This window comes from Micrasema longulum, unplaced genomic scaffold (genome assembly GCF_059751315.1).
Source record: "Micrasema longulum isolate JH-2025_06_02 unplaced genomic scaffold, ASM5975131v1 h1tg000097l, whole genome shotgun sequence".
Lineage (NCBI taxonomy): Eukaryota > Metazoa > Arthropoda > Insecta > Trichoptera > Brachycentridae > Micrasema > Micrasema longulum.
Window position 1 is genome coordinate 426,827 of NW_028277303.1, and position 27,379 is coordinate 454,205.

Genomic DNA, 27,379 nt, shown 5'->3' on the forward strand with positions numbered 1-27,379 from the left:
GAAGACGCCGCATAAGTAATATTAAAACTGACAGCGCCAAAAATAACAAGGAGAAAACATTTTGCAATGGACATATATTATTAGTATAATTTTCAAAGGGTACCTTAAAAAAAACGGGAATAACAAATTACAAAATATATTAAACGTAAACATAACATGGGAAAAAATTGTGGAATTAGTAAGGTGAATAATTCATTATCCCAGTTTTTTCTTTTAGCCATCACGCCACGGGAACTACCAGATTTATCCCGTTTTCGTACATTTTGATAGCATATTTTTTGAACACTGTCCATGTTCGCCTTATGATATACTAGTGAGCGTGTTGGCTTTACAATAGATCATGAGAACTGGCGTTTGAATCCCGACTTAATCTAAATGAAAAATCACTATTCTCCCATGCAAAGAGAAGGCTGATCATATGTATAATTAATTATAAAGAAATGCCGCAATCGTTGTCTTAGTATTTTATTATAAATCAAGGCAATACTAGATGGTAAGAGTAGAAAAGACTTTTGACATTTTCGTAGGTATTTGTTTGGTACTTATTTTTTTTTTATGATTAGAAAAATTATAGGTCCGAAGAGTAAGTGTAAGCAGCTAACTAGTAAATTTATCATGTTTTACACTTTAGTGCATTATAAGAGAAAAAATGTAGAGACGGCAAAAAATGTGAGTTGATTATAGATATATTGAAAAACACCGTAAAATATCTTATCGTCCCATGGTAATCGAAAGCCAAGCCAGAGATTATACACATAGGCAAGCCACAGGCCACATAAGCGTTACGGCGTTTGTGTAAGTTTTTAGAAAAGCCATAGTTACTAAAACAGTATTGCAATGCTTATAAATGCATAAACCCAATTTATATTCTAGTTAATTTTACAATTTATCTGGCAACATTAAAGTGGCGTCCTCCCGAAGATCCCAAACACAATAAAAAACAAATTTGCAGTTTGATTTTATGAGATCGGGTTGTCGTGTCGCGAGTCTTGTCGCTTGCCGTCCAGTTTTGGCGTGAGTTTACGTTGTTTCTTGTCCATTTTTACTGGTGTATGATGTTTGTTAAAAAATTGAACAATTACCCACATTGATTATTGACATAACCGTTGGATTAAATATTTGTTTGGATTTATGTAAGTATATTTAAAATTTTCTGTATTTACGTATGCTTTGCTGCGATTTATTTTACCGCCTTTGTACATATTATAGATTCCAAGAAGTTGAAATGACAAAATACAGAGAAATGAATTACATGAGATTTATTTTAGAGGTTTTAACAATAATATGAAATTGATGATTCACTATCAGTTAAGAAAATTTGTCCAATGAATTTGATATAAAAACACACACACATCATATTGTAGTTTAACTACGATTTTTTTGTGTGAATGACCGGCGTTTTCATATAAATGTATTGCACTTAAATTGTTTTTATGCCAGACGCCATGTCGCTTATATTTCGTTAGCATCGATTTTGTCTGGATACCTACTAGACTCCTATTTCGTGAGGGTGCACCGGCTTTTTAGGGTTGAATTGCTCAAATAATGTGTAATTTCTCGAGTGCAGCTTTTATGCAGAATTTATCTTTGTTTTGCTGTGAATATCAATGAATGGTGATTTAATATGAGCAACGAGATAACATTCTAGAATACATGAAAATCGATATTTCTTTTGTTATTTGGAAGTAGGGTAGGTAATTTGATAAAACTTTACTTTAAACTAACGCGCATTTAACACGTACATTTTGTTCATACTTGAAGTACAAGTTTCGACATTGTCATGCAGTATTTTTAATGGTATTCAGTTTGATTAATTATTTAATTTATATTTGAAGTCATAGGTGACGCATAAAACATTCAATAATAGATGATTCAATAAATAACCATGAGGGCGCATTCAGTAAAATTATGTATCACTCACAAAGAAAGTATACACTGGCCGTTAAAGCATTAATAATAGATCATTCATCTTCCTTCACTAATATGTAATAAATTATTACTTTTCCAGATAATACATACGTACCTACACCTTTGATTTTTATTACCAATGTTAACGGTTAGATTATCATTATTTGTGATTCGGAAATTAGTAATTTAAATAATAATATGCATACTAAAATGACAACACTTGTGTAGAAAAATTGCGTGTAATAGGCGCCATAAAAATCATATTCTTATTTACATATATATTAATATGTTTATTCTTTTATTATATTTAAAAACTAACTTCATTAAATTATCTGAACATGAAGAATGTATTTTTCAATATAAATTTATCTGCTTTATTATTCTGGTTTTAATATCATCATCATTCCCGTTACGCACCCAAAGATGCATAGGGCACTGAATTGATTCACCAATGTCAGCGTATCTTGATTTAAAAAAGCATGAAGGTAAGGTGATCAGACTAACGCTTCAGGTACCAGTCCAGGGAATATGAAATATTTAACAACTTTTTAAATAAATATTTCGGAATCGAATGCGAGACCTCTTGCAAGGTAGGCAAACGCGTTGACCACTACACCACGAGCGGACAAGTTTTACTCATTATTTATATTTGACACGATTTATGGCAATTTTAAACGCTTGCAAATTATGCAGAAAAGCGAATCACGCAAACATATTATTATTATTCTTGATTAATTTATATAGCGCTATTTTTGTGAAAATCACCTTAAGGGCGCTGTTCAATAAAAAAATATCCCAGTACATCTAAATAAATAATAGTATTTGGCTGATGTATAAAGCGTTATTTTTGTAAAAAATCACCTCAAGGGCGCTTGACAATTGTATACTTAAATTTACATTCTAACTAAACTAAAGCGACATATTATATTTTCTGATTTAAAATTGAGGGTATGATAATCTAAAGAAGTGAGATTTTATAAATTTTATATTTGAAGCACAAGCAAAGTGAGATTTTAGTTGGGATCTGAACTGACTGGGACTATCGATGATTCGTAAGTTTGAAGGCAATTGGTTCCAGGCAGAGGGGCCGGCAACGGCAAAAGCACGATCTCCAAATCTAGTGTTTGGGGAGCGCCGGATTTCGACAAGTTTTCCTCTTTCTAAATCAAATGCTGACCTAATAGAGTAGATTTTCTTTGACATGTATTTTCCCTAATACAAAGGTCCGATAGATATCTTGGAGCCATTTCATGAAGGGATTTGAATACTGTCCAGCAAACCTTGTATTTTATTCTCTCTGGGCTTTTTAACCAGTGCAAATCTCGAAGATGTTGTGAGATGTAAGAATATGTCTTGCAGCTACAGAGCGCATGGACGATTGGGATTCCTGTTCCTCGTTTCTAGATTACAGCACGTCTTGCGGGTACAGAACGCATAGGTGGTAAGGAATCTAGCCTCCATTTACATTATATTTTAATTTGACAATAAAGTTTAGTGTTTGAATGATATTAAAATAAAAATAAAATTAAAAAAAACTCTAAATTGGTTGCAACAGAGGGAAAACATTTAGAGAAGGGAATAATGAAGTCTAGGCATTAACATGGCTTAGGACCTGTCGTTTGCTGGTGTAAGTGGCCACTTTACACACCGCGTAACATTCACCATTCTGCCTATGTTTAAACATCCACATTTTCTCAACTCTTCTTTCTGTTGACAAATTTAGATCTGAATATGGAGGAAATCCAGCCAGTCTGCAAATATTTGTACATACTCAAAACATTGTTGAATCAACTAACTGGTAAAAGAAGGCTAATGGTAAAGAAGAAGATAGGCAAAATGGTAAATGTTATACAGTGTGTAAAGTGGCCACTTAAACCAGCCAATATAAGCCTAGACTTCCATATTCCCTTCTCTAAAATGTTATCCATTCCTGTTGTAATTTGTTAATCTTAAGACTCCCTAGGGAGTGAAATCCAGTATTTTGTCTACAAACATTTGGACAAACTCAAAATATTGTTAACACCCAATATTTCGATTAATTATGGAAAATGGGGATTACGTTCAAAGCGCACGGAAGGAATGAGGTTATGTGTTTCAACGCTGCTTGTATAAGTTTCGATAAAAACTGGCACCTCGATATTCAAGAATATAATATATTTTTGAATACAGACCAGCCAATTTTCATATATATTTATTTGACAATTGTATAATACATATGTGCAACATATTATAGAACCGGGTTGTGGTAGCGTTGTGGACTCACGGATCAAATGTCCGAGGTTTAAGTTCCACTCTACCACAACTTTATTCCCATTTTTTTACATAAATTATTTATGGCTTCTATAAAACTGTCTGAAAATATGAATATTTGGGTAAATAATAAGAACTTAAATATTTATTTTCCTTTAAAAAATGTATCGCGAAGAAAAGTCCGACAACCGTTATTTTTCAGTATTATGAAGTTGTATTTACAACCAGCGAGTAATCTCGCTTTGTAATGCTAAAATAGGCAACCTTTTTATTGTATTTGTTTTTTATTTTTATTTACATATATGTATTGTATATATGGATATAGCCGCGAACAGTGGAATAATTAGAGTAATGGGTGACGGGTTCACTTCACGGAAGAAGGGAGGCGAGAATCCACTAATAATAATTTGACCGGCACCGGCATGACTAATAAGAAGTGCCGTCATGTTGTAAACGGGTACCTGTTTTAGGTATAGTATTTTTTTTATAAGTACTCCCTACCAGTGCCTTCAAAAGGGTCTAAAAAATTCCAGAAAATAAATGTGTATGTCTTTGTACGATCATATTTAGCAGTTTTGGGTGTTTAGTCACGTTGTCACGTAGAACGAACAAACCATAATAAATAACTGCATTGTGGTAAAATAATTTGTACAAATTTAAAAAAAGTTTTGAGGTAATTATTTTTCAAAAATTTCTACATACAGCGGTCGAGGAACTTGCGTGTTTTTTTCTTGTTTGATTTTTCGTGTCTTCATGTAATGGATTATAATTTAATGAGGAAGTTCAGTGCAACGGGAAATTAAATATAAGAATAGATTATGTTTTCTTACGCGCGGTAAAAATTAGAATATTGAATTGAATATCGAAGTTTCTCGAAAATGCATTAAAATTTATAATAATGAATTGCTTTTCAACGACGTCACTCCAAAATCAACCAACGACAGAGTGTTGTGATACATTTCCGGTTACCGGGAAGCAAACCCACCAATCAGGACAATTGACCGTAGAGAACTTGCGACGTCACAGGTGGAGTAATTTCAAAATCCCAAAACTTTGAAAAATCATAACGCTGATAATACGATACATTAAAATATGAAGAAAAAAAAAATTGTCTTACAAAGTATATTAACAAATAATGAAATAAAAAAAACCACTCAACCTCCTCATTGTGCCTACATCAAAAAACTGCCAAGTGCAAACTAAAGAACATTGTTATTAAAACGTATAATGGTATACCTCCTTGTTATATTATAGCACCGAGGTACCATTGATAATCGTCACTTTCGTGAAATAAGTATTGTTTCATTTTTTTTTAAAACTTAATATAACATTGCCTAAAAGTTTTTGCTAAATTAACAAAAAAAAAAAAAAAACACGTGTACCCTTCTTCTCAATTTTTAAATGATTTTATTGATGTCTCAGTTTATTAAAAATTCAAGTAAAATAATACATAATTAAATCAGTAGATGGTGATATTAAATCAATGAGAGAATGAATAGTGCCACGTGTATAAAGTGATCCCCTGATCACTTGCAACTGACATTATGCTGCGATAATTAAGACATTTAGAGCGAATAGATGACGCAATGATGGTAAAATGTATCTAAATGTATCGCAATATCTACGAAGCGAATGCTTATGAATGATGTAGAAGACGAAGAAAATCGAGAAGAATATGGCAAGACCAAATTCAACAAATGTGTGGATCGATAATTGAAATGTCAAAAGTCCAAAAATTGGCGTGCGTGCATGAGAAGATGAACGAATGTAGAGGAAACAAGGTCTAAGATAGAATAATGTGGCGTTCCATCACATTTGCCTACCCTTCAGCGACGGCGCGATCGATGATCTTATTATTAAATGCATTGAAATAATATAGGTAAGAAACTCTTAAAATTTATGTAAAAACATCACATCACCCTAATAAAAATTTATGGATATTTGATCAAGGTTTATGGCCAGGGGTTAGTGACCTGTCGTTGGTTGGTTTTAGTAATCAAGATCATTTTACGCTCCGTGCAACATTCTCCATTTTGTCTATATTATTTATTTAATTGTAATATATTATGGTCCTGGAGGAATAATGCGGGGGCCAGTCATCATGTGTAAAAATATGTGCTTCGTTCATTATCTTATTCTTTGAAAATATCGTTTGTACGTCATAATTATTTTTGCAAAAAAATATTTTACAAAATCATGTTTTTTTTTTTGTTACAAATGTTGTTTTCTCGCTCCATGAATGTATATGTAATAATGTATACTTCATTATTATGGATAACTTATATAGCGCTATTTGAGTAGTATAATACCTCGAGGGCGCTTTACAAACTGATTCTATGAACATTAATTTAATTTTAACTTAAACACCTACATTATATTTTTTGATCACCATGATTGAAATGAAGATTAGACGTTCTGATGTCAGTTTTATTTTTGCCAGTGCTATTCGATCACATCTGTACCTACTCCGTAGGTTTATCTCAATTGCACTAATTCCAATTCATTCAGCATGTTTACATACATACTACACACACTACCCGTAAATATGGTAATAACAGGATACAGTATTGTACACCGACATATTATTATAATATTTTGTATTAAATGTATCTAAATAACTAGAGATGCGCCGAAATCGTTTTTTTTAACCGAACCAAATACGAACATTATTTGCTTTCGCGCTTACTACCTGCATTTGAATTAAACTGTATTCATTATTATTATAATGAACACAAAATATTAAATAAAAAACATGCTTGTTTAAAAATAAATAAATATGACATTTTCTTAAAATATTGTTTTTTTTCGCTCTAAATCCAAAAGAGATTTTTAAAAACATTTCATATAATATCAAGATTTTCAAATAAATATTGATCATCATTATCCTCATTCCCTTTCCGCACCTAATGGTGCATAGCGCATTGCATTGGTACACCAATCGCACCGTATCTTGATCTTTTCTGTTACATGAAGGTAAGATGATCAGTCTTACGTTTCAGGTGCCAGTCCAGGGACTAAGAAATATTTTAGTGTAAAAAACACCTTTCCAAATAAATACTTCATATCACCCATGTCGGGAATCGAACCCGAGACCTCTTGCATGGTAGGCAAACGCGCTGACCATTGCGCCACGAGGCCGACGAATCAATATTCTGTACATTAAAAATGTTTTTGTGTAAGTTTTGCGAAAGCTTCAGCACTAGATAATCAATATAGATGATTTAATCATTTTTTTTTTTAAAGAGAAATACTAGAGTTCTTATTATTTACTCAAATATTTAAATTTTCAGACCATTTCCTTGGCTGTGCTGGAAAAATGGAAGTCGAGTTATGGTAGAGTGGGATTTGAACCTGGGACCTTTGGTCCGTGAGTCCACAATACTACCTCGGGACCACGACCCGATTCAAATAAAAATACATATTTATAACCCAGTGTTTTTAATCCACATTATTTTATTTTTACTATTAAGAATCGCAGCGAAATTCAGACGAACGCAGTAGCATCTTGTGTATATTTTATTAACGACTAACAAAACAATAGTTATGTATGTCACGCTCATAAGCGCGTCTGAGCGCGAGAGAGACAGATATTATTTTCATAGCGCGTATGCCCTGCGATGTCATACCATGGGCTTATTCACATATACTACACAATGCATTATTTGTGTAAGTATTGTGAACGCGCCAGCTTTAAAAAATTCCAATAAATGAACATGTTTAGAAAAAAAAATTGTAAGTGTATTATATTTTTCATACAGAAAACTTAATTTTACTTAGTAGATAAAATTGAATATAAATTTTAAATTCCCATCAGAATACGTACCCTGATCTGAACGTAATGTAGAATAGAACTAAAGGTACATTGACACTTACTAAATGTGTTCTACTCTACTTCAAAATTTAAACGTTACCGAATAAGGTATAATTATAAATGCACGAAGAATTTCGACAATACCTTTTAATTTCATATAAATGTATATTTAAGTTATACTTACATAAAATCACATGCCCAATCCATAAAAACCTTATCTGAGTAAAAAAAAATAGCCACCAATTTGTAGAACTTTTTAAATCTACATGTGTATATTATATTATTATGTATAATTTAAGTTTTAAATGGTTTGTATTATTAAAAACTCAAAGTTATTTTATATTCACCTCAAAACTTGAGTTTCAAAAAATTAGCCTCTATTTCCGCAAGTAAAATTAGAACTTCACTGATTTATTATTATGAATAATTATTATTTAATGCGTGGGAGAAAGTTTTGATTCAAAATTCACAACATTAGTGCAGAGGTAACAATACCTCTACATTACTAAATGAGATTTGATGGATGTCCGAAATTGTTTGGTTTGATGTGAGTTTTATTTAGGGCAGAAATTAAATACAGTTTATTTAGTAAAAAAAAAAATGCTGACCGATATAGGAAATGTGGTAAAGCCTGGTAAAGTCGCTATTCAACCGATAAAAATATATATTTAAGTCCCAACTTGACACGGATTGTATTTCTAGCAAGTGGGACATGAGTATAAAAATAGTCCTGTATGTATTTATTGTTTTTTTATTGAATTTTTTACATAAGCATTCCTATGAGAAATTATTTAATTCCCGCCAAACTACAAAAGCAGTTTTTTAGCAGGGATTTCTCTCTTTACATATTTTGGTAACACAATATAATAATTTCTACCTAAAAAAAAATAAAAATCTTAAATATGTCAATAAAATAAAAGTTAAAAAAATTAAATCAAGTCTTTTTTGATACCGAAATATATGAAAACTTATAAACAAACACTTTTTTCAACACTGTTTTAAATTGTTTGGTTTCTCTTTTTTTTTACTTACTAAACTTAGAATTTAAGAAAAAGATTTTTTAAAACAAATTATACTTTATTTTTATTTATATCACTATTCTTTATTTCATCCGGGAGTCTACTTACCGGGAGTAAATACGCCCTGATCCCCTCTCCATATGCATTTAGAACTCTTTTTTCTATGAAATTTCCTTTCACTTTTTGGCGCGTTTCATGCTTATGTCATATTACCTATAGTATTATGTACATTACAAATTAGCGGAAAACATATTTTATTATATTATGTATTTTAAATCGAGTTTGTTGAGTCATTCATTTTATGATCGCTATGCTTGCACTTTTTTAATAGGCAAACTATCCTAAGGATCCCCCTTATTCGCATCCAGTAGTGCATAGAACATTGGTACACCAATTGCATCCTAGGTATATTTTTTAGTTCATTGTTAGATACAAAACTGGATCACCCGCTGATGGCAGGAGCGCTCTCCTGAAACCATATTTGTGTTCTTTAAATTACAAAGCTTTTATTTTAAAGTAATTATCATAAAGTGTCACGAATTGAATACCGATTCAGCCAATAAAAAATATTTTTCAAATTTGGTTGGCTCGCCAGTCTACGCCAGGTACTACGTAATGTTGCAAATGAAAACACCTACATAAATTAACAATATTTTGAGTTTGTCCAAATTTTTGTAGACAAGGACTGGATTCAACTCCCTAGGGAGCTGTTTATAACAGAGATGAAGAACATTTAAGAGAATATTGTTGATAAATTACCAAAGTACTACTCAAAATATTGTTGATAAATTACCTGGTCCATGAAGAAGTATAGAAATTGAAAAAATAATATTTTCAGGCGTTGCCTAGTATGCAGGTGAAATAATTCAATTAGATGAATCTCACCCGCATAAATAAAGTTTTCAGCTCTTTAACTTCACAAACATCAACAGATGAAAGAATTGAAGGAATATAGATGTTCAAATATAGGCAGTTACACAATGTGTAAAGTGGCCACTTAAACCAGCCATTGACAGGTCATAAGCCCTGTAGATGCCTGGACTTCTATATTACCTTCTCTTAAATGTTCTTCATCTCTGTTGTAATATGCCTACATAAATTGACAATTTATACCAGTCTCCCAGGAATCTCACACGAGACCTCAGAACATGGCAGGATAACGCTAGCAAAGACGATTGGATCAGCCAATAGGTACATAATTGTGATGGGTTGAATTTTTTAGCGCCGTTTTCTATTTGCCAAAGTCAAGGGCATTGGTCGATTTAATACTCATTTCTTTTCTCTTAAATATAGCACCAAGTCACTGATCTCTTTCAAGTTCTTCAAATAACACTGTGGCTGCACAGTGCAACAACAACACAACAACATAATTATATAGACATATTATAGTTAGTATTACTATTTAGGTACCTACTACCTACCTAATATTGTATTGTAATAACCAGCTTAACCAGATATAATATAAATGCCGTCTTGCGTTTTGTATGTTAACTCCTTCGGGGTCATGTTTCAGGGGTACAGAACGTTTCTGAAAAATATCAAGCGTTTCGAATTGTGGAAAAATAAACCCGCTATCGGAGTTAATATGTTATTATAGTAAAAAAACACTAGGTACTAAGTTTCGGGAGAGTACTTCTCCGATCTTCGAGTACCAACATGAATTTTATAAATATGTAAGTACGAGTGCCTACACCTATATTATTCTATTGTATGCGATTTTTTAGTGCGTATACATATATATACTACCCAATTAATATAATACATTTGTTTTGCTTTTGTGAAACTGAAATATAGAATACTATTTAGAGTAATAATGCGTGCCCACTTATGTATATGCCATTTCGCTCTATTGCATATAATAAAAGCGTTGCAAATTTTCGGTTTAACAATAGACAAACGTGTAACGGACGGTTGCGTCGCTGTGCTAAGGTCCAATATCTTGCTACAAACTGTAGCCAACTTCGTGATTGATAATACTAGAATGGTATATGTCCGCATGGGCGGCTCTATAAGCGGTAGAGCTTTATTACTCCGAGATTCAGGTGGATAGTTCACTACACTACCCTAGCTAGCTATCGTGCGTGGATGGAGTCCCGTGTGGTTTTCCCCACAATATCTCACCGTTCCTGAACTGTCACCTACAGTGTACGACTGATCATCTCAGGTACCTTCATGTTACAAATAATGACCGATATATGCCGCATTTGGTGCCCCATACACATTGGGTGCGTATAAGTGGATGCTGATGATATAATTGGACGATCTTCCTTAGAAATGGATATCTTACTTATTTACACTATAGTTTTAAAGTTCTATGTTTGAGTCGGACTGTGGTCCCTTACTAGTGTTCAAATTCTAATTTATTTATTTTACCAAAATAACATTAAAAATAAAACGAAATATTTAAGCTGTTGTATTGGGACAGCATATCAAACCAGGAACTCTTGAGCAATGGTTCGACATTATTTAGGTATAATACTCTCCAATAGTATAAGTATTTACCTCTTAAACATAGTTTCATCGATGTGAAAGATTTCGACCTTCAAAGTGATAATGTTCAGCTGCCTGACTGCTCTCTTAATCGTCATAACCAGAGGCAGGTTGGTACTGGAAGCCGGGAGGTAACACAGTATGTGCTGACGTTGTCAGAGATAACCATCAAGAACATTGATATTTACCAACAATTGATACTATCTAAAATGGCAGAGTTATCGATAAAACCATCGGTCTGAAAAAATGGGTCAGTATGAATCCATCCTTTCTAAGTTCCAAACTGTTGATCCCAAGCATGCCCATGAGGAATGATGTGGAATGGAGGCACGGATAACCACCGTACTCCCTCATGTAGAGCCTCAGATTTTTTATCCATTGCGTACTCCGGATCAGAGGTCCGAGGTTCGGTCCTCGCTCTACCGTCTACCACAACCCGAGTCCACCACTGCCATTGAAAAACACACAGTCACCATACACTCGCTTAACAAACAATCGCAAATTGTCACCAAATTAAAATTTGTACTAACATTTATTCAAAACATATAATAATAATAATTTTAAAAAATAACGACAACAAAGTAAGCAAACACACGTACGCGTTTTAAAAATAGTATTGTTTGATCAGTGTCATTTATTTATGGTGGTTTCTTGTTCCTATTTCCCACAAAAAAGGTTTCTTAGCTCTATTTTTTTGTAAGCAAGCATGGGATTCTTGTATCTCGTGTAATTACAGCCTGTTTTATTTATCTCCGCTTATGTGATGTGCGCTGTGCGTGCGCCTATCTCGGTACCGAGGATCACGCTTGACAGCTATGTTTGTGTTTAACAATGCAACCCAGCTCTAATACAAGATACAGGCCCCAACTGGAACACGAAAATATCCAGACTCCAGACCCTGAACATGGCCGATAGCTATACCCGCATTACCTACTCTGTACAGCTCTGCAGTAATCGCAATACGCCATATGCTTAGAGATAATAATTATCTCTAATAAATTATACCCAACTAACTAACCGTGACGCCGTCTCAACATAGATATCGTCGTTTCCCCATCCGCACCCATTGGTGCATAGGACACTGCATTGGTACTCCAATTGCAGCGCACCTCGATCATCTGTTACACAAAGGTAAGGTGATCAGTCTCACATTTCAGGGGCCAGTCCAGGGGCAAGGAAATATTACAGTGTGATACCACCTAAATCGATATCTTACATCGACCCTGCCACGAATTGAGTCCGGGTAGGCGAACGCGCTAACCACTGCATTACGAGGCAGACTTTTCTCACATGAATTTCCTTTTCCAGGGTTGCTACCTGAGAGCACCCATCGAGTCGAAAACACTCTTCAAAGATTCTGGTTCTATTTCACGTACATAATTATATTCTTCATTTCGCCCGGACACAGAAAAAATACTTTTTAGGCCATTTTATGTTAGTCGTAAATAACCGTGTTAAAAAATGAGATAATTTACTGTAGTAGAGCGGATTTCGAGCGCGACTATACATCATCATCAATCCCTTTCCGCACCTAATGGTGCATAGGGCACTGCGTCGGTACACCAATCGCAGCGTATATTGATAATTTTTGTTACATGAAGGTAAGATGATCAGTCTTACGTTTTAGGTGCCAGTCCAGGGACTATAAAATATTCTTGTGTGAAAACACCCTTTAAAATAAATATTTCAAATCTACAATGTCGGGAGTTGGGAATCGAACCCGAGACCTCTTGCATGGTAGGCAAACGCGCTGATCATTTCACCGCGAGACCGACGATACACGATACCAGAACCCGTCTTAAGGTCTAAAACCCGTATGCAGAGACAAAACTTAAGGTGAGGAAAGTACATTCTATTGTTTTCACCTTCGGGTTATTTTCCGCGTTTGAGATTAGAATGTACTTTCCTCACCTTAAGTTTTGTCTCTGTATACGGGTATAAGTAGTGTAAAAATATATCCGAATATTTTACCTCGATCATCGTTTACTTTTTTTACTGTGCTGTAAAATATCCAATTACCTTTTGGTAACATCCGTTGGCCACAAAAATGGCTGGTCGGTTCTTTGGCGTGTAACTGTGCGTATCGAATCGCCCTAACTAAATGGGGGGCGATTTCATTTGGAGGTAACAATAATTTATTACAATTTTTTACGTAGAAATTTTCTCTCGACAACTAATATTTTTGTCGGTGTATTTTTTTCAATTTAAATTTAGTAAAGGTATTCTTTTCTGCGTCCAGGCGGATAACGAATACTGTTGCGTGTGTGAAATAGAGCCAGAACCCTAGACGAGTGTTTTCTACTCGATGGCTGCATTCAGGTAAAAATCCTAAATAAGGTAATCGAGTGGAGATGTTGGGGGACACTTGATAAAACAAGAAAAATAGGACTTGGTTAGATTTCGAAGCGAAGTTTATTTTGCATGGAAAAAAAATAAAGTTCGCCTCGTTTTGTAGGGTTGGCGCGTCCTGGGTTCGATTCCTGGTAAGATGGACGTGAAATATTAGATTCTTAAGGTTGTTTAAGCTGCAATATTTTATTTTTCCTCGGCTGGCGCCTGAAGCGCGTCTGATCGTTAGTTTACCTTCGTGTAACAGATGATCGAAATACGCTGCATTTGGTTTACGAACGCAGTACCCTATGCACCACTGGGTGCGGAAAGAGGAATTATGATGATGATTTTTAAAAACATTTTGTTGCATTTCCCCTATTGCATACAAACACTAATTCAATACCCGGTTTTGGTTAGAAAATTGTACCACGTCTCTTAAAATAAAACAACCATAAAGTTACCAACACGAATGATTTTTCCTACTCTGGAATGTGCATCTCTTTTTATAGAACCCCCGCCCCCGTCAGAAAAATATTTACAAGTTTATGATAAACATAAATCTTCCCGTTATGTACCAAAAACTGGCACCATTGATTAGGTACCGATAGTCGGGGTCCATGTTCAAGGCGCACGGAAGCTACCTATGCATTAGTGTGTTGTGAGGATGTCCGGTTGAGTTTAGATAAAAACTAGCTGGTCGATATTCAGCAATATATTATATTCTTGAATATCTAGGCGCCAATTTTTATCGAAACTCAACCGGGCAGCGTCAAAACACATTGCCGCATTCCTTCCGTACGCCTTAAACGTAGACCTCAACTCCTAATACATAGTGAGAACGGATTGTTTCCTTTACCCATTTTGTAAACAACATTTGGTTATATTTACGTTTAATGGGGAGATAAATACACGTCATTATTGGTGTGAAAATATTTTACCGAATTGCGAACAGTAAAATAATAGGAAAATATATCTTTTTTTACAATTTTAAATTAATAGGGGTCTATGAAATATCCTCGATTAAAATTTTTTTTTGTCCTTAAACAAACAAAGCACAAACAATAATTTTTAATTTTAAATGAGGAACTTCAGCCCTACGGGAAATTGGATACAAAAAATGTTTTCTTACGCGCGCTAAAAATTAGAGCCTTTCATTGTAATTTGAAGTTTCTCAAAAATGTATGAAAAAATCAATTTTAATGGTTTTAATAAAAATGAACTACGTAACAACTTATTAAGAGTATTAAATTATACCGCAAAGTTTCTTGAAAACGTACAAAAAATAATAAAAAATGTTCTTTTATAAAAACGAACTACTTTGAAAGACTTCACTAGTACATATGAATTAACCAATAATAAGAGAGCTGTGGAAGATTTTCGGTTTACTTACCAACGGGCCAATCGGCAGAACTGACCAAGAAGAAGCGGAAGAGAACTTGAGACGTCACATCCGGAGTAATTTTAGAAATATAAGACTTAAAAAAATTATAGCGCTGATATGATCCATAAAAATTATTAAAAAAAAAAATTGGCTTAGTTTGAGTCCATTAACAAATATTATTAAAAAAAATAAAAACATTGAGCTTCTTCATTTCCGCGAAAACGGCTTATTGCATTGGCCACGCCCGTAATACGTCATGATTCTGTTAAATTTTGAACATTGTTTGTGACCGTTTTAATTTAAATAGAACATCCTCACGAATATTGACGTCACAATTGTCAAGGCCAAGCATATCGCGTTTTTGTAAAGTCTTATTTTTTAACAATCAATTTTTTTAAATTTGCGTAAATGCTATTCTATGGCTCAAATTTGTTACTAGATATCGATTTGATAGTAACTACCAGAAAAGGTATATACATACACATAATGCAAAGCTAGCACAAAGTGAAGGCTTGTCAGTACCGAGGTTTGTAAACAAGTATGGCCAAAGAACACTTCATTGTTTAATTACTAAAATTTTCAATAAGATTCCTGTTTAGGAAATCCTGTTTGATCTGTTTAGATCTTAAAAGAAAATGTTGACGAAACTTTTAAGAAAAAAATAATTAAGTGGCTTATATGTAACAAGGCTTTATATTGATTATTATTTTATATTAACAGTCATCTATTTAATTTTTTGTACATAAATTTTGTAAAAAAATACGTATGCTTTTAGTTCTTAATAATGTTTATATTACTTTTTAAATTTATATAATTTCTCTAACGTTTTTCTTTGTAAAGGAAAAATAAGAAACCTGCTGACAAGCTGGTTTCGCGGTTTAGTGGGTTTCATTATTTTCCTTTTATATTTTTCTGTTCATGTTTTACCTTCTTAAATAAAAATAAATACAAAAGAATGTATGAAAAAAATTGTCCACAATATCGATTCCGAAAATACCATTAATTTTTCTAAATGCATTTTACATGTTTTTATCGGTATTCGTAGTATGTATGTGATATTTCCTTATTAGTAATAGTTTTTTTATGTAACATCATGTATCTACGTACAGAGTGAAGACAAAACTTTTTTGTTCTGGTTGTCAATAATAGAATTGAGTACCTTAATTTTTGGGTATAGCATTAGTAAAATAAAAATGGTATCAACATCATGCCCCGTCCGCACCCGATGGCGCATAGGGCACTGCATTGGTACACCTTATGCAGCGTATCTCGATCATCTGTTACATGAAAGTAACGTTATCAGCCTTTCACCTAAGTTGCCAGTCTGGGAACATAAAATGCTGCATTATAGAACCACATTTTTAATCATTATTTCATGTCGACCTTCCAAGCGCTAACCACTACATTACGAGGCGGACTTATTTCCACTGGATTTCCCTTTTCAAGAATTTCACCTGTGAGTAGTTATCGAGTCGAAAACACTCGTCCAAGATTCCGGAAATATTTCATACACAACTGTATTCTTCATCCCCCCGGACACAAATAATTGTATCCACTGCTTTGATATTATCGGGTTTTGTTTAGTAACAGGTGTCAAGTAATATTTTTAAATGGTGTGAATTTAATTCCAACATGACAAACCTGTCTGAAATTAAACAACTTTTTAGTAATCCGTGTACAAGGTCTCGGGTTCGATTCCCGACATTATTGACATAAATATATGTATTTACACACGTGTTTTTACACTGCAATATTTTGTAGTTCCTGGACTGGTACCTGAAGCATGAGACTGAATAGTGATCACCTTGCCCTCTTGAAACAAATAATCGTGATACGCCGCGATTGGTGTCCAACTGCAGTACTCTATGCACTAGGTGCAGATATTTTCTTACATAAAAATATTATTCACAATTATTTTCTTTCTAAAGATAGTAAATTAAATGTATTCTGTGTAAAGTCGATTATTTTCAAAACAAATTTTCAGATTAGGGATTTTTATGAGGTTTAAACTTCAAACAAACTGTTAGAGGATTTTTAATAAACTGGTATCGACGCTGGATAGGCTATTTACTTTAAGCGACATTTTGCAAACATTACAGGAGAGCCATTTAATTAAAAAAAAAAAAAATAACCTCCATTCAGAGCATCGTCTATAGACGGGGTAAATCATATTTTAATGTGTGTTCGCCTATTTATTAAAAATATTTTACAAGTCCAGTATCGTATGTAATTAGTTCTGTCGTTATTAAAACTGCGATGTCACTTAAAGTAAATAGCCTTTTCGGCGTCGATATATTATTAATTTATTTATTTTACTATCGGAACACTCAAACCCGAAACTTCAGTTCTACCTTCCTTCTCTATACAAGCTGACTGTTAAAAGTTGAATGAAAAAAATACAGCTTTTGGTTCATCGAACCGTAACTCCTAATGATTTTATTTGTACGTGTGCGTAGTACGTACCTACCTACCTACAGGTACCATCATAATAAAGTAGAGGTACCTTGGTGCAGGGGTGGCCGACTTGATAAGACCCGATATCTACTTTTCACTGTCCAGAGTCCGTGCGATCTATCAATCATTTGGTCAGAATTTTATAATAAACTTTACCGCAGATTTAATTGAAAAATATTTTGTTTATAACGCTCGCAATTCGATTAGATAAATTAAACAAAATACGCAATTGTTTAAATTCGTTTACTGTATGGAAAAACATAGGACAAAACTTAAAATAATTCTGAGTAACAACTTAGGTCAAACCGCACTGCGGCGCGTCACTTCAGCGGCGCTGCGCTTCACTTTACTTACTAAACGCACTACAACTGTAGTAGCGCTGCAGTACGTGTCATTATATCAACGATTTGCATTTTGAGTGTCGAACGATATGTAAGACTGATGATGAGGATATAATATCAAATTATTATATTCTCACCTAAGATTTTTTTGTCACATTTAATGTTTACATCTTTTACATAATCAATGAAAACTTCTGGTCTTTTTATGTTTGAAAATATTTGTTTTTAATATTTATTATTTATGACTATGTTTTCTGAATAAAATAAAATCATAGTGTCTGCATTGTGACGAGGCAGAAAGAAAGGGCAATAAAAGATTCTGGGCGCATGAAATTCCCAAATTACGCAGTGAAGAACGAGAATATTACACACTATTCATCATCATCACCATCCCTCTATCCGCATCCGATGGTGCATAGGGCACTGATTTATACCAGAGAATAGCCATCCGGTCAAGAACACTCGCCCAGGGTTTTCTTTACTATAAAGGTTTAAACATTTTTAATGAGTTGCCAAAAAGCCTCAGGGAAGCTAGGAGCGTCTCCATTTTTCGAGAAAAACGCTAATTGTACATTAGGTAGAGAGATACGTAATTTATATGTTATATAGATTTATAAATAAATTTAAGTTGGGTATATTTATTGTATAGTATTATAATGGTAAGTATATTTATGTTACCCAGTAAATTTACAAACTAAACTAATAAATACAAATACTTTTTTTTTTTTTTCAAATTTTACTATAGTTACAATTTTACAGCGATTGTAAGATGCCATCGATTATGAGACGCGTACCGAATTCAGAGATACCGAAATAGGAAAAAACATGCGTCTTGTAATCGAGGAAATACGGTAATAATACACGGGCTATGTAGTTATCGTACCGTGTGGATCAGGTCACAGGTCGTCATCCCATCGGTTCAAATTCGGGACTTAAATCGTTTTAAATTTTAGCGTCGTCAGAAATAGATTCTAATTTTAAACGTTACCAAAAAGCCGTATTTTTGTACAACAATGAGGAAGTTTAGTGTTTTTTTTATTATTTGTTAATGCTATTTTTTTTTAATGAATCATTTGTTTATCACAGTAAGCCAAAACTTTTTTTTTATGTATCGCATTGTAATCGCTACGATTTTTAAAAAATTTCGTATTTTTATGATTCCGCGCCGTTGCGCGTCATTACGTCACTAGTTCTCTTCGGTGAGTTGTTTTGATTGGTGAGCTGAATTTCCGGAAACTGGAACTTTATCACAACACTATTATTGGTCGATTCCGAAGAACTTGTGACGTCATTCTAAGTACTGGTGGATTTTTTTAAAGCTGGCGCGTTCGCAATACTTACTCAAACGCATTGTCTAGTATCTGTGAATAAGCAAATGGTATGACATCGCACGGCATACGCATTATGAAAATAATATCTGTCTCTCTCGTGCTCAGACGCGCTTATGAGCGTGACATAGACCACTATTGCTTTGTTAGTTGCTAATGGTATGGTAATAAAATATACACAGGATGCTTCTGCGTTCGTCTGAATTTCGCTGCGATTCTTTATAGTAAAATAAAAATAATATGCATTCAAGCTATGGATTAAGAACACTGGTTCACAAATAAATATTTTCATTTAATCAAATCATGTAGAGGTGGATTAGCTAATGCTGGCGCTTTCGCAAAACTTACTTATTATATGGGTATATTATTATATATATACGATTGTCTCGAAATCTCAAGTCCGAATTCACATTTCGATTGTCTCGAAATCTCAAGTCCGAAATTATATTTCGATTGTCTCGAAATGTCAAGTCCGAATTCATATCTCGATTGTCTCGAAATGTCAAGTCCGAATTCATATCTCGATTGTCTCGAAATGTCAAGTCCGAAATCATATTTCGATTGTCTCGAAATGTCAAGTCCGAAATCATATTTCGATTGTCTCGAAATGTCAAGATCGAAATCATATTTCGATTGTCTCGAAATGTCGAGATCGAAATCATATTTCTATTGTCTCGGAAAACCATTTCGAATGAATTCACTCGAGATATCTCGATTATTTTTCCGATTAGTACGAGTGAACTCTATTAGTGGTAAGCATTTCGAAATGTCTCGATCTTTTTAATAATCGAATATTTCGATTATTTTATTTAGATTCTTCCCACCATTAGCTATTACCTGTTTCACACTTTTGACTAATAACCAAATTTATGAACCACTCAAGCTTTATACAAATGATTGTTTAACAATGCCACACAACTGTGCGAATAGTCCAGATAAATTTTGTAACGTGTATGGAGAAACTAACTGTCAAGCCTAAAAAGGTTCAAAACGGTACTTCGGGTGTAATTTTGGAGATCAGATAAGATCAGAGAGATCAGATTCTATAAGAATCACTTTATTTAGTTCTTCTAACATTCAAAAAGTTTAATTTTATCAATCAGTGTATACATATCATCATAGTGACATTATTTATAAAACGTTTTTTTTTACCCAATTAAATTTTCGAAAAAATATAAAAGATTTATAGACCAGTCAAAATTATTATACACCTATTTAATAAGTCAAGTGAAAATAAAATATTTATAATGAAAGAAATTATGAAATTAAAATGGAGAAATACATTATTACAATTATGTATGTATGTACAATGTACTACAATATGCCCAGTTAGTAAAATATTTTATGTAAACAATAAGATTTCTTAGTAACTACTCAATTAAAAATTCTGAGAATTCCTAGAAACTATTTGGAATTACCAATATAGGAGACTATTAGTAAAATATTCAAATAAAACAAAAAAATGACCATTCATTTATATTTAGTATTTGTATCATTGTTCCCTTTCCGCACCTAATGGTGCATAGGGCACTGTATTGGTGCATAAATCGCAGCGTATCTTGATCATTTAGTTGCATGAAGGTGAGATGATCAGTCTTACGCTTCAGGTACCAGTCCAGGGACTACGAAATATTCTAGTGTGAAAACACCCTTAAAAATAGATATTTCAAATCAACCATGTCGGGAATCGAACCCGAGACCTCTTGCATGGCAGACTAACGCACTGACACACGTTTTAAAGCGGCATGAACAGCACTACTGGCAGGGGCCCACCGGGTGTGAGGCGCGGGAGCGGGTGTACCCGCTTCCTCCCTTTACCTGTCACCGAGTATACTATGAATGTAGACCCCCACAGTACATTGTTAGTTTTTCTCATGTTATGCATCCTTTGAAATGTATATTTTGTTATTAAAAATATGATATTTTATTTTCAGAAATAAACAGAAATGAGTGAAAGCGAAGTAATTGCGATTGAGGAGAAGAAAAGTTTAGACAAAAAGGAAATAGAAGACGAGGAGCGAGAGAAGATGCTAAATGTTGAGAACAAGCTTCAGGAAGAAGTCCCTAAAGTGGTTTCTGAAATCATCGAAGATGTTAAGCCCGTAGCAGAAGCTATCACTGAAGACGGGAGGGAAGTGAAACCCAAGTTTATTCCAATTGGTGGAATCAAAATGCCCGGCTTCTTTACACGCAGCAAGTCCAAGGAAAAGTGCAAGGTAATCTTTATTTTTGCTTAAATAATTATTTCTGTATCGAGTCTTGACAACAGTTTGAACTCATTTAAATTGGGAAACGTGATTAAATAGCATGGTTCCCACAGCAAAAGTAACGTTTGAGAAAGAACATCTGCAGAAAAGGGCCAGATTTGTGGAAGAACAACTCTTAGATTTTGCACCACAATAATGCACCGTCTCACAAAGCTATCATTGTGAATGAATTTTTGAACAAAAACTCAATTAATGTCAGCAAACAACCCCCATATTCTCCTGACTAGGGTCCCTGTGACTTTTTTCTGTTCCCCAAACTTAAATTACTGCTACGTGGAACTCGTTTTGACTCGATTGAAGACATAAAACAAAATTCCCAGAGGGGAATTCAAGGCGATTCCGAAGTATGCCAAAGCGCATGGATGACTGGATTGTTCGAAAAAAAAAATATCGCTTCAGAAAGAGCCTATTTTGAGGGAGATTTCATAAATTTAGAAGAATAATTGATTCGTTGTTGTTTTTTGACTCAGTCCCGGTATTTATTTGACAGAATGTACGTTAAAAATATAAAACATTTATAACGATTTTTATTATAAATTTACTCTGAAACTGAACACACACAAAACCGTTACATCAGTCAAAATCCCTCCAAAAAATATTGCAGTAGCTGATATTTTTAATGTTCCTAAATTAATCATACGATACCATTATGCGTTTATAACATTTAAAATAAAAATAAGTACTTCAGGGGTGCAATTATGAATCTTCTCCATCCCATAGAGTGGTTAATTTAGGGATATTTATTTTTTCTATGCGGCTATTTTTTGCTTCATATAATGGCCACTTTCATGATTAAACGTCAAATGGTGTATAAAACTACTTCAAAAACTGAAATAAAACTAATATGGGTTGGTTAATTCAACCTAATTTAGTGTTTTGGGTAATGCTTAAGGTCGCAATAATGTTCTAAATAAAAATCGTCATGTTTGGTTTCAAGTGTTTATGTTTTTTGATGTTTAATCGTCAGTGTGGCCATGTATGAAGCAAAAATTTGCCTCATGGAAAAAATAAATATCCCCAAATTAACCACTCTCTAGGGGATAGAGAAGATTCATAATTGTGCCCCTGAAAAAAAATTAGCCAGTATCGTATGATGCCACTATGCATGAAGCGGTTAGACAATTATGATTTCCACTATAAATAAACTTTAAAATATACAAAAACATCCCTTTTCCCCTGCTTCTGTAATTCAAAGCAGAAACCAGCAGGTTTTCTGTTGAAGTTTGAACCCTTCTTGCGACACCATTTTAAAAGATATAATTGAACACATTCATGATTTCAGACATCAACATAATCAATCAGATATATGTTTTTTTAAACCAGTTATTTAAGTATTTACTCACATATACACTTTATTTATCAGTGTTAATATTTTTTATCTTAAAATTTTTAATAACACAGAATACAGTATGTAAGTAAAAAACATTTTTAATTCTGCTAATAATAATAGGATGGTGCTGACGATGGGGCTCAAGGAGAATTACTGGAAAAGCCAGTAGCTACTGAGAGTACAGAACCATCTAAAGAAAACATAGGAGAAAAGGAAACTGCTGAGCCAACACTGAAGAGTCGTTTGTCTTCTATAAAAATTCCCAACCCGTTTGCTAAAAAGCCTAAAGTTGCTGCTCCAGTTTCTGAAGATGCCGCAAAGGAGCCAGGTAATTTGAGGAGCCTCAATAATTTTAAGTGCTATATCATAAATGTAGCGTTAAATCATAAATTAATAGAGGGTACTTCCAATCTGTGTTATTTATGTATTATTATTATACTATCACACTATTTCTTGGTAGGGTAAGCAGAGAGGATGGAAATGCCACATGCATCTATCCTGACATGTATCCGTAGATTCTTCCCCATTCATACATCTTGTCATTCATGTCCTTCAATTGAGTTTGCTTTTCACATAACCAGACTTAAGATTTTGGTTCATTTGATCATGCTACGTCCTTTTTGGCTATCCTCATCCTAAGTTACCATTAATCCTCGCCAAATATGTGCGTATATCTGTTTTCCTATTCTTTCGTCAGCCATTTGTTCCACATGACCAAACTACTTCAGTGACCCTTTCTTAATCTTATCAATTATATAACAAATCTCTTAAATTCTTTGGATTTATTAATAGAGCTAAATATTCCCAATAAGTTGCCTGTATATTTGTAGAATTAACCTGGATTCCATAATGCCTGTCTAATGTATTAACTTGTTTTTGCTTTTCTTTGTTGTATTGCTTCTATTATTTGTTACTGTATTATTATTGTTTTTCGTTGTATGATTTGTTTAAATTGGACATTGTCTGTGAATTTGTTAAATAAATAAATTATACCTTTCTCAAATTTGCATTGTCATCTGATTTCATCATTCATAAACCGTATACATGGGTTTCCTACACAATCAGAAATAATACAGTCTATCCATAGAATCCTAATTGTCAATCTAAACACGCTTTTCACACCTTTATCTTCTTTTCTGTTACTCACCTATCCCACTATCATAAAATAACTGAAATCTAATTTTTATTTTCATTATACATATTATAATGAATATTTTTCATAAGCTCTATCTGCCTACTTTTCAAATAGATTAATAAAAATATATAAGGGCGTGAACTGTGATTGTTAATACAATAACTAATGTTTTCGTTGGTCGAAAAACATTTATACAAATTAACCGTTATATTATTTTCTTTCAGAAACTACAAACACAGAAAATGCGCCTCCCAAAAAGGGTTTGTTGAACGCTATTCGGTTGCCGATTGTGAATATGATTCCGCGTAAATTACGAAGCCACGGTGATGCGCCTGCTGATGCTGAAATTGGATTAGATCCTACTAAAACTGCAGAATTAGCTTCCATGGAAACTCTCGATGATAACAAGGATACTGAAAAGGTTGAAACTCAGACTGAGGATGGAATGGAAAATGTGAAGTTGGATATTGATGTGAGTTTAATCTTAAAAAAAATAAAAAAATATGTGGTATAATGATTTCTAACTTTTCAGTGAGAATACAATAATTTTATGTAGTTTTTAATGTTCTGTACATTGGGCCTGTTTATCTGTTGTGAAATGATGCGGTCAGCGCAGAAGTGACGTAACCCACAAAAATGTGGAATTAAGATAATCCGATTTAAAGTTTAGCCATGTAGCTATAGGGTGTTTAAACTGGTAATGGTGTGAGCAGTGCTATCTGTTATGAATGGGAAAAGGTGGGTTCAACCACTTCTAGTTTTTATAAACTGTGTGGTTATGGATCCCTTCCAATGTTTAAGTCCATTTATACCTATTCGTAGGATTTATCACTTCTGCGCTGATTGCCTATTTTATACAATTATTTTTCATCATTCAACGTTGAAACCAACTACAAGAAAATTTATTTTATTTTTATTATAGGACAAAGCTGACGATAATGGAACCCTCAAAGAAAAGTTAAACTGGAGAGAGAGAATAAGGCAAAAGAAATTCATTATTGGTAAGTGTTTTCTTCACTTAATGATTTCTTCCTTTAATGCTTTCTTCATTTACAAGCTATGCACTTGCCGGAAGATTAATTTGTTTTTTTTATTAAATTTGTTTTTTTCTAGATGACCTGGCAATTGTTGGAGGAATTATAGTTTTCCTCATTCTTTTGATCATCATAATCGCTGTTACTGCTAGTGGAAGTGGCTTGGTAGAGGCTCCTATCAAGGACGGTCGTTATGTTGATGCTGTCACTTCTTGTGGATTAGTAGAAGGGTGAGTTTTTATTTACACATCTATTATTAATTTTTTTTACAAAAATTTCATCATCATTCCCTTTCCGCACCTATAAAATATAAAAATTTACTATGCATATAACATTTTACATAAATATTTATGTAGGCATATATATAAAAAAATATATTTCAATCATACGAAACTGCTTATTAGCAGTTCATCAATAGTTATATTTATATAATTAAAAAATATTATTTAACAACTTATATTATTATTATTATTATTATGAATAACTTATATTTGGTATTAATAAAAGTTATTGATGTTAAAGATCTTCATAAATAAAAAAGTATTTTTATTTTACAATTGTATTTTTTTATTGCAGAGTTTTGGAAGATGGGGCTTTTGCATTTAGAGGAATTCCTTACGCTATTCCACCAATCGGTGAAAACCGTTGGAGACTTGCCCAACCTTTGGACTCAATCGATGCTTGTTGGAATGGTACTTTAAAGGCCCATAATGCCACTTCAGTCTGTCGACAGATATATGCTGATGGAACTGATGATGGTATAGAAGACTGTTTGACACTCGACGTCATCACTCCACACGTTAGATACGACACTCCATTACCTGTCATCGTACTAATAGGAAGTAACACGTTGACAGGTGGTTCTCCCGGTAAATTAAGACCCTCGACTAGATATGCTCGATCTAAAGATGTTCTGTTTGTCCGTCCTAATTTTAGAGTGGGAGTTCTTGGATTCCTAGCTCTGAATTCTCTCACAAAATCCACCCACCCTCCGACATCAGGAAATTATGGTCTGAGTGATATTATTACCGCTCTGAAATGGGTACAGCTAAATATCAAACACTTTGGAGGAGATCCTAAAGCCGTCACCTTGTTTGGTCATAGAGCCGGAGCTACATTGGTCACAGCACTGACCAACTTGAAAAAGGCAGAAACTCTCTTCGCCAGAGCTTGGGTATCCTCGGGTGGTGCGCTCTTCCCGGGCAAGCCTCTACAAGACAGTGAACAGGCGAACCAGCGATATATGGATCTCGTTAAATGTCAAGATGCTAAATGTCTTCGTGACACCAATGTTGACGAAGTATTGAATTCTGTGCCTGATGTATGGAGAGGGGATTCTCCTGATCTTCCTTCGACTACTGAAGAACCAGACAAGAGACACGAATGGTTAGTGTTAGATGGCTCCATCCTAACAACTCACGTCATGGAGGCAGTCTCTGAATCGAAAATTCCTTTGGTTATCGGAACAACGGCTCACGTGGAAGCTTCAGACAAACTCTTACTCCGTTACACTAACTGGACATCAGAAATGGTCACCAAGCATGTGAAGGACAGCAAGCTCGGGCAGCTGGGGTTGGCGGAAGAAGCGCTCGGCAGATACAATGCTACGTACCAAGGATTGGCTGCCATGATCTCCGACATTCGAACAGTCTGTCCTCTCCTTACAGTAGCTAGACTCCGGCCTTCCACTCCCTTCTACGTTGTGACTCAGCCAGGCGGAGAAAATAACATAGCTGATGTGGATTCTGACATTTCGGCTATTCTGGGAAGATATGAACCCAAGACACCGGAACAGAGGAGATATGTTTCGGCTATGCAGCAATTGTTTTACCATTATGTGTGGCACGGAGCTGTACTTACACAGTCTGACACTAAACACGACTTGTCTATCCTCCAAGTTGGTCAGGATGCTCTTCTTATTAAGGAATATCCAAACTGCGATTTTTGGATCACCAAGGATGTTGTTCCTCGTTATGCTAGACAGGATTAATTTTCGTTTTTTCCACATTAAATTAATATAACCACTTTGTGTACAAAAATAGTTTTTATTAGCTATGTCCGCTTTTGTATTTTGTCTACGTATTATTAGCCAACTAAGCAAATATACTCTGGTTAAATTAATTAAAAAATACGTCGGTACTACTATAAAATACCCATTTATTATATGTATTGACAACAGGGAAGACAAAGGAAACAAATGTGATGATGTAACGAGTATGGATGATAGACAGTATGGAAAGCTTGTAGCGAGTGATCTGTATATACTATTGGTACAAATAGAAAACAACTTCTATGAAGAA

The 27,379-nt window shown here is 34.0% G+C and overlaps 1 protein-coding gene and 1 non-coding gene across 2 annotated transcripts; one reads left to right on the forward strand and one right to left on the reverse strand.

The window, feature by feature from the left end:
* Positions 1–881: 881 nt before the first annotated feature.
* On the forward strand, positions 882–27,363 carry Nrt (Neurotactin). Its single transcript, XM_088236086.1, has 7 exons — positions 882–1,133; positions 21,248–21,529; positions 23,031–23,238; positions 24,270–24,517; positions 24,968–25,046; positions 25,159–25,309; positions 25,656–27,363. The coding sequence occupies exons 2-7, from the start codon at positions 21,260–21,262 to the stop codon at positions 27,067–27,069; spliced, it is 2,370 nt and encodes a 789-aa protein (XP_088092212.1). The 5' UTR covers positions 882–1,133; positions 21,248–21,259; the 3' UTR covers positions 27,070–27,363.
* On the reverse strand, positions 7,224–7,295 carry TRNAG-ACC (transfer RNA glycine (anticodon ACC)). The gene has a single exon. It is a non-coding gene; the product is annotated as a tRNA-Gly (tRNA).
* Positions 27,364–27,379: the final 16 nt, after the last annotated feature.

Coding starts and splice junctions, on each gene's coding strand:
- Nrt (XM_088236086.1), top strand. CDS start 21,260: ATGAGTGAAAGCGAAGTAATTGCGATTGAGGAGAAGAAAAGTTTAGAC. Junction 21,530..23,030: donor AGTCCAAGGAAAAGTGCAAG/GTAATCTTTATT, acceptor TAATAATAATAG/GATGGTGCTGACGATGGGGC. Junction 24,518..24,967: donor ATGTGAAGTTGGATATTGAT/GTGAGTTTAATC, acceptor TTTTTATTATAG/GACAAAGCTGACGATAATGG.